This window comes from Drosophila bipectinata, chromosome 2L, assembly GCF_030179905.1.
Source record: "Drosophila bipectinata strain 14024-0381.07 chromosome 2L, DbipHiC1v2, whole genome shotgun sequence".
Classification (NCBI taxonomy): Eukaryota; Metazoa; Arthropoda; class Insecta; order Diptera; family Drosophilidae; genus Drosophila; species Drosophila bipectinata.
The window spans coordinates 12,778,668-12,787,869 of NC_091736.1; the positions used below are offsets into that span (position 1 = coordinate 12,778,668).

Below are 9,202 nucleotides of genomic sequence, written 5' to 3' on the forward strand. Positions count from 1 at the left end.
TTCGCGCCGCCATTAATGTCATAATATGTAAGCAATTTTCTTAAATTTTTCGCATATTAAACGATTTTTCCATTAATAATGTTTTGGAGGACGGAAGTTGTGGAGGGGGATTGGTGGAACAAAATATATAAAAACGAGAGAAAATTCTGTTCCGAATGATCGCTTCAATAACCACAAAGACCATAAGAAACAGGCAAAAACGGGGCTGGGCAGGCCCTGGGATGTAGATGAAGTGACTGAACGAATGAATAACTGAATGAATGACGGACGGGCCGTCGGAATGACGTACCAAGTGCAGGACAGCGCAGATTGGAGTGACGGACCAGACCCCAACCAGAGATTGTTTGCTCTCCATGGCCCTTTGCACATGATAAAAATTTATTTAGACCAAATAGAAAAGAATGAGGCTAGCGGGAATAATAAACTACAACAGCCAGTCGAGCCAGTCGGGCCAGACACAAATGTGAGAGGGGCAATTGAGGGTCAGGAAGTGCTAGGCAGCCATTGACAGGGCTTAGGACACGGAAGCCACAGAAGGCGCTGGAAGGGAGCGCCGGAATGCCACAACTATTGTCTGGATTGTCTGTGTATGAGTTTTGGTTTCGCTTCGTGGAAGAGATCCTTGCCGGGGGGCACTTGCCTTCAGTCCTTCAGACTGTCCGTTAGCAGCAGCAGCGACAGCCATTGCCGACGACTGCATGCAATAAAATGTGTCTATCAAATGTATCCTTTTTCTTCCCTTTAACGTTTGCTTAATTTTCTCTCTTGGGGAAAAAAAGAGCCTGAATTAGCCAAGTCTTGTTTAAGGAACTTAATCTCCAAGTACTAGTTTAAAGGGTAATTTTAGAAAAAGATTTTCTGAGAAAGTCATAAGTATTTATTAGAAAATAGTGCTTATAAGAATTGAGTTTATTTATCTCTAAATATTTTAATATATTTTTCATACTTTTTATATATTATTTAATTCATTATTTAAGTTATAAGGAGATCTATTAGTCGCATTTCTAGAATACAATCTCCCAAACCTCCTCACATATTTAAAAAAAATAGTGCCCCTACCACACGTCCTTCTATACACCCCTCTGTGGTTGTCTATTGGTTGGCTGGTTCTGTTGCTGGTCACTAGCTCGGCTGGTCGACGTTTCCATTTCCGCTCACTGTACGCCATGTTGATTTTGCCATTGGCCTTTTGTTGTTGTTCCTGTTGTTTATTTTCGGGCCATGAGTGCGAGTCCTTTGTGTGGGTTAATGTGCGCACTCGACTGTGCGCGAATTGCTCAAGTGTAGTTCAAGTTGAGCCCCCCCAGCCCTTGCAGTTTATGTATTTTTTTTACCCAATTCTTATTTTTTGAGGAAGGAAAAACTGTAAAGAAAAAAAAAAATGTTTATAATTGTCAGCCGGACCATTAGTTTTATCATCATTATTTTGAGTGGTGGGTTGGGGGCGGTTTGTCGTTATTATTATTATTATATTGCTTTACATTGACACCTTTCCGACAGCGTCCCTTGTTGCTTATCTGCTGGCCATATTTTTGGTCGCTTATTGCGCTGTCTTACATTCTTATCATTATTAGGAAGAGGAAGGTCCTCCCAATCCCATCTTCCAAGTTGACGACACTCGACGGACACGTTGACAAAATGACAATGGCAATGCCGATGGAGACAAGGGGCGCCGGAAACTGCTACCGGGGGCGGCCAACCAACGGGAAAACTTGAAAAATTTCTGTCCAACATTGGGTTGATTTTTTGTCCGTGCCGCCTTGTAGCCTATTGATTTGCCTTTTTGTCTATCCCATCCCAGGGTTAACATCTCTTCCATCTCTGTATCTTTTCTCCGGCTACCTTTTGTGTCTGTTTCTTGGCGCTACCTTCCCTCCTTTGTCAGCTCCTGGCCTCCTTTAAGTTGGGTCCTTTTCCCAGTCCCAGCCCCAGTCCCAGTCTACTGCTTTGTATATTTGCAAATCATTATTATTTTCGGAGGACATTTTTTTCCAAAGAAGAGAGATACATGAAATGTCTTTTTGTTTCCCCAGTCGTGTGTCAATTTTTTTTACCTTTATTTTGTACAAGTTATTTTGCCTTTTGAATGGGGAAAAGGAGCGATATTTTTCGTCCTTTGTTGAATATTGCTTATGGCGAATTTTATCATTGGTTGCCAATCTACGGTTGGTTAAAAGGACGAGATGGATGCTGGCCGAAGGTAGGGTTGATGAACGGAAATGGTAAATTTTTGTATTTTTTGTCTTGGCGTTTTTATCTTAAATTTCATTCCACGAAAAAAAGAATTGAGGACTGCAAGATGGCTTAAAAAATATATATATTACATAAGTAACCTGATATGAAGTATTTTGACTTTATTAAGAAAATCACTGGCTTCACAAATCGTATTAAAAGTTGAAGAGTTGTAATATTTTATTATTCCACTCCGACCTTTCGCTTCAGTAATTACGCTCCTTAAATTCCATGACTAATGTTGTCAAACCACCTTTGATTCACCTCCCTCAGAGTCCCAAAAAAACTTTCCAGCAAGGTGACGAACTTGCTCATCTCTCTTTGAGAAACTTTTGCTACCAAAATTGAGTTTTTCTCTGCCCTCCACCCTCTGTGAACATGAACATCTGTGTGGGGGTCTTAGCAGGGCGCGTCGCCTTACAACTCGATAATTGCGGCTTCAACTTGACTTTAACAAAATACAAAAAAAAAAAAAATTAGAGTGGAATAAAAGAGCAAAAAGAAACTTGTTCAACTTTTTAACTAGCCTCCAAACTAAAAACTTTTCAATACTCAAGCCAATGGAACCGATGGATTCACCCCCTCTTTTCTTTTCTCAATTGCAGCTGCTGCCACTGGAACTGGGACTGGCTCTGGGAGGACGAGGCCCCAGAAAAATCGAAATGTGCTTCCATTAGAAGGAGGAGGAACTGGAGGAGGATGGCGATATAATAATAGTAGGGCAAAAAAAAAAGTGCAACGCAAAATCTGCAAACCAAATCCAACTTAAGTCACATCAAATTAAAATCAACAAGCGGCGAAGGGCGAACGGAGCCAGCGAAAAATTATAGAAAAATATATATACACGCGAGAGTAGTCGAGAGCCAGAGGAAGAACTGGAAAATGAAGTGCAATAAAAGTCAAATGGCCACGTTAACAATGTGGAAAATTTTTATGGCCCTGCTCCTTGCGATAGCTCTGCTAATGCCGGTCACATTAGCGCGCCTGCATTCCACTTCCGGCATCGGAATGTCCGGCGGAGGCAGCAACCAAGGCTCCAGCGGCGTCAGTGGCGGCGGTGGGAGCGGCCCATCCTCCAAGGATGCACACGGTAAGTCCACCTCTATCCTTCTTACTTACCGTTTGCCTTATTTCTACTCTTTTTTTTGATTATTTTAAATGGCCCTGGCTGCCGGGCTTTTGGGTTCAGACAGCAGAGTACACGAATTCTGGAGTCCAGGAGTCCAGGAGTCGAGTCCAATAAATAAATTTAAATATTTAACAAACTTGCATTCAGAATGCGAGACACTCGCAACTTGTCGGGAGTTGCCAAAAAAAAAATAATAAAAATAAAACAAAAAGCAAAATCTAAGCGAAAGAGTGTAGAAAGTGGGTGGGAAATGCTTGAACACCTCGTTGCAACTGGAGGCACGTTGTCCTGGCACGTGTCCTGGCATTTATGATTTCATTTCGCCCATTGTGAGTCTGCAGCCCAACTGCAGCCAGTTCCGTGGCAGCTTCTCCGTTGGTCGCCTCTCTAAACTGTCCATTAGCAGGAAAGCAAATGCTTATGGAATTTTGAACAGGTTGGGAATAAGCCATAAGCAGTTGAAGTCAGTTCCACGTAGCATCAGAGTAATGAGTTTTAAGCTAATACGAAATGAAGCCGAAAGATTAACAGGTTTCATAAATATTTCTATAAACGAGAAGTCTTTAAAATAAACTTTATTAGCAAGAAGTTTTATTTTTAAGAATTGCCTGTCTTTGGAGATTTGGAAAGCGTGAAAAAAGCCACAAATCAAAAGGCACGCCAACTTGCGCAGTAGATTGAAAAGTTTATACTCGAAGATTTCTGACCCCCTTTCTCTCTACTGGGTGAGTAGAATTCTCTGGTAAGCTCTCGCCATGGGTCTACGGAAGCAAAAACAGCTTTCAGGTGTTTTCAAGCTCAGAAGTGCTATTTGACAAAACTGCCAGACCAAAGCTGGGGCTATTTATTATGCCCACAGGATGTAAGCGCACACACTCGCACACTCGCACACACTGCCAGTGGCATACACATCAACGCACTGGCACAACAAGGTGAACTGCGTAAATCATTTCCACTTTATGCGCTCTCTAAGCCAGACAGTGTCAACAAACTGCACAGAAGACACCAAAAAAGGAAGGAAGGGCGTTGTGGAGAAAGTTGAGAAAGGGATAAGACCTGGTATGGGAATGGGTGGCGGCACAGGACAAGGCATTATGGAGCATTAAAAAGTACAGGCACAAATTCGGGAGTGTGAGAGATAGCCGGGACAATCTCTTTGGCAGTCAAAAAGTTTGGCCGTTTAGAAAAGTGTCAAGCATTTTATCACACGGAACCCCAGAATCCTAGAACACAAGAGTAAGGAAACGAAAACAAAACCCACTACCACACAGGAGCAGCAGCAGAAACAGCAGGAGGAGCTATAATAAATCTTTAAGGAGCTGGACGCCCTGGTTTCTTCTGCCGCTTTCTCTCCGTAATGCATTTTCTGCTAAACAGGCGGCAAAAGTATGCAACGAGTTCTAGAACTTGACTGCCTGCCTGACTGAGTGACTAACTGACGAATTTCAGCCGTTAGCTCGCTATCTGGCTCCGTTTCGCCGCACCCGTCCCAGTCTGACAATTTCCAAAAAACTTGTCAACGTGTTGAGTGCAGCAGTTACCAAATACTCTCCAGGTGGAGAAAAAAAAATAAGGTTGATGCCGCCTTACCTTCGCCGCAATGTTGGGTGGCAAACTTTTGTGGCCGGCAACACGTTTCGACCGACAAAAGCCCTTCCGCAAAAACAAACACGACGCGGAAATGTGCTGAAAACGAAGTCAGCGCGTCAAGGACCCCGGCGATTGACGGTTTTTGTTTGGCCAAGACGTGTCCCTGGCCAGGTTGTGAGATTAGCCCTTCACACATAAAAATGTTGCGTGTTGACTAGAAGTTGAATTTATGTTTCATAGTTGACTGCATACTACGAATTTTTAAGGCAACATTGTGGGATGAAAATGTTAGGTTTTTGTGAGAAAATAAATAAGTTATGATCCTTAAAAATAGTGATGTTTTTTTTATAAAGCTTATAGAACTTTTAATGAACTAAAAGTATTTTGTGAGCTACGAAGCTGAACCTTTCAGGCCTATATACCTGGCCTTCCAAAAACTTTATAGAAAATATTTTGGCAGTCAAATGAACCAAGTTTTAGTGACAACCCATCTACCAGGAGGAATTTAATGATTAGTGAAGGCTAAAAGACAAAGAATTTCTAATTACCACCAATTGACAAGCAGGTTGACAGGTGGATGGCTAGAGAGAAAGGTATCCTCGAAACTGTGGCTTTAATTAACTCAAAATAAGTATAAGGGAAAGTTTTATATGTTTGTTGGATTTCAAAGAGTCTTGAATGAATACCCAGATAGGCATACTAGAGATTTATTTCCCCTTTGTGTTCATTGAATGTTTGAGATTATCAAGAGATTTCGACACAAAGCTTTATATTACATCGTTGCCAGCGAATATTTCCATTGCCTTTGAGGCTTTTAATGGTGGGGCGGTACAAGGGGGTGCAAATGCTTTGTGCAGAGCATTTCTGAATTTTGTGGCGCAATTTTCGGCAAAACATCAAAATGCAACAGCAGGAGCTTGTGCTTGTGCAGCAAAGACATCCAAATTCAAAGCATTCGCGACAAAAGCCTTTAAAACAAAGGCTTGACTGAAACATCCAAAAAACCCCGAAAGCATCGTAGAAGACATGGGAGGGAAGAGCAGACCTAGGGGCGGCCAGACGACAGATCACAAAAGCCTGGATACAAGCGAAACATTCTTGGCGCATTTTCCCCACCAGCTCTCTCCTTTTTAAAATTTGTAAAGGAAGAAGGAACGGTGCTCGGCCAAGGAAAATGAAAGTTTAGGTGTCGCGGCCAGGCGAGTTTCTATATATGCTTTGGTTTTTGCCTAAAAATATACACGCCGAACACATTTTCCAAAAGAGTCGCCTTGAAAAGGGGTTGCCATGGGAAACGGCGGGAAAATGGGCAGCCAACGGCAGTCTGGGGAATGGAGCATGAAACCAAGTTTTCGTTCCATTTCCTCGTCGCCAGGCTTGGCATTTTTGTGACTTTCATTTGCCATAAATTATTTTATGTTATGATTATACAATACATACCAAATGAGGACAAAACAGGGGGTAATGTTCAGGCAGTAAAGGCGAGGACTTTAAAATGGGAGACTGAAAATTGAAATTTAATTACCCAAGACACTTAAAATTAAATGAAATTATTGTAATAATTCAATAAAAGTTCAATTGTTCTAAGTTCTTATTTACAAACTAACTAAATTAAACATTAAAGAAGTTTCTAGCCTTGTCTGCCCCAATCAATTACTATTTACTTGGAAATTAAATCTCTGTTTACTCAGGTAGGGGCCAAGGAACCCCATTCACCCAGAAGTCTTGATTTCATTGAATGAATAATTTGCTGGCAGGAAAGCAATTTAAAAATAGGGCACTTGCCATACCCACGAATAGCTTAGCGTTCTACTATAATAGTAGGCACAGCAATATTTAATTCCCCTCGGCTTCGAGTGCCATAAAAGTTTCATACACAAATTGGTTAGCTGGAAAAGGAAAATGTTGTAGTCCCAATCCTTTGAGTTGATGATGATGATTTCGTGCCTGAAGAATTGTATAATGGATATCGTGTTTTATAATTAATATTTATGACCGGCAAACATACGAAAATACAAAGAATCCAAAGGAAAAACTAGAAAAAGCCACCCATAGAGTCAATGCACTTGACCATACGTACTGTGTGTTGTAGGAAGTATTCCGCTCCTCAGATTGGGGAGCCGTGCCTCGTTTCGTGTCGGTCAGTGATTATGTAATAATTAACTGTACATTAACTATTTGTAACCATGAAATTCCGTGGGGTTAGCCAGCCCCCAGCCATCGCAAACTATCTGCATAATAAAGGATTTTTTTCGTGTTTTGATTTAAGCACGACACCGAAACAAAATACGCAAACATAATGATATATGTATACCACGAACTGGATATACGCTTTTGTTGAGTTTTCTTATCTTAAATAATAAATTATGTATATTCATTGAGAAATTCAAGCCTAGAGTAACTTTATGTCCCATTTACTATCCAAGAAAGGCGCAAACTTGAAGGCCATAAAAGTTGCGATTAAAAAGTTTCCACAAGTTGTGCGAAAAACTTAAACAACTTAGTTTAAGGGTATTTTAATGGCCCTAAGCAAATATTTATATTTAATTTTTAGTGCAATTTTTACGTGAAATTTAACACCAAAATAAACGACCGAACAGCAGCAGAGGAAGCGGCAGAGGCAGCAGCTGCGGTGGCGAATTTCGGTTTGGACATTTGGCCGAACACGCTGCGTATACGTAATGGCAATTGAAACGTGTCTGTGTGCGTGCGTGGTGGCCGGTACGCGGGACTCGGGGGGGCTGGTGTAAAACTATAACAATAAATCTTATTTATGTCTTTTTGTGCGATTTTTATGAGTTGATTTTTGATACCAGCTGAATTTTCGGGGGGTTAACTTTTCTAGAATTGAGTAAGAATAGTTTAAATAAATGGTTTGTGCTATAAAATACAAATGCCATGATGGTTGGATGGAGGGATGAAGAGATGGGGTGGACAGCCGAGGCAGTTGCAAATGCGTTGGTCACGCTTGGCACTCAGTCTTCGTCCCCCCACAACTCCAGCCCCAATCCCAGCCCCCCAGCTCTATTCAAACTCCGGCAACGAGTCTTCTGTAATCTAATTTAAGCTGCCATTAGTGTTTAACACTGGCGTGGCCGACGTGGCTGAGTTTTCTCCCAACGAATTGCCTCTTCATCAATCAAAGGCTGTGAAACTCGATGGCAGGAGGGGCAAAAGTAGTAGTGGGGTGGGGGCCTGTGCGTGTGCTCGCTGCGTAATTTAAGTTGTGAACTCGAGCAAAACACGCGCCAAGCGCCAAGCTCCAAGCGCCGAGTGGCTCAAAAATATGCTTTGAATGTGGCGCACAAACATTCATTTGCGGCATGTGTTTCTAATGGGGCGGTGGAAGCACCTCTCCAAGTTTGGAGTGGGATCAGGAAGTGCCGGCAAAGCCTTTGGACGAGCAATGTTTATTTAACTAAATTCCATGGCTCTAAATTTCCGGAAACAAATATCAAAGAGGGCATGTGAAGACTTAATTAAAATTAAAACTTAAAACCACAATATTAAATGATTTTGGGTAGAAAAAATAACTCTTTAAAATTTCCCTTGGAAATATCTACCGCGCACTGTTGAAAAAAATCATTAACCATTATCAATCCAGGTTATCTGTAAGTACTTGCCTCCACGAAATCGATTTAACCGTTGACGGAGTTTTCCAACCATCTCGGCCAAGCTGTTTTCTGTGTAAGCCCACCCTCGTTGGAAGTTTGTTTAGAAGGCCAACGGAAAGGGCTTAAGAGGGAGAGGCCATCCGAACGGTTAACATTTGCATACTTTGAAGTAATTGATTCCTAAACTTGACACCTTCGCCCAGCTAAGCAGCTTAGCCAAGTCAAAAGTTAGCGACCCTCGCCCACTTCGTTGAGCTCGAGTGGCCACCCTTTTGGCCATCCGTAGGTCTCCTATCGATAGGCGTAACAATATTCTCACTCCCCCTGTAAGGTAATGCGATCTGGCTCATTAGAAGATTTTGCAGAACGAGTTTCGCCATTTGATTAGACGCCTTGTTGTGGCCATTTAAATGCCATTTCTGGCCGGTCTGGCTACAGCTACGCCATTGCAATTAGATTTAAGTGCGGCTGGCCAGGGTGCTGGCAGCAAATATGAACAGCAAAATGCTTTTAATTTATTGCGACACTAATATACATTAATGTCTTGGGCCAACTGCTAAAGGACACCCCGAGTGACACCGCCTGAGGTCACCAATGGGGATCCCAAGGAAGCTCCAAAACCCAGAAAAGCCACTGA

The 9,202-nt window shown here is 42.0% G+C and overlaps 1 protein-coding gene across 1 annotated transcript in view; it reads left to right on the forward strand.

The window, feature by feature from the left end:
* Positions 1-2,884: 2,884 nt before the first annotated feature.
* side-II (sidestep II) overlaps positions 2,885-9,202 on the forward strand; it is a 56,586-nt gene continuing 50,268 nt past the window's right edge. Inside the window, exon 1 of the mRNA XM_070276816.1 lies at positions 2,885-3,322. Within this exon, the coding sequence (XP_070132917.1) occupies positions 3,115-3,322 (208 nt within the window). The 5' untranslated portion in view covers positions 2,885-3,114. The remainder of the gene's footprint in view (positions 3,323-9,202) is intronic.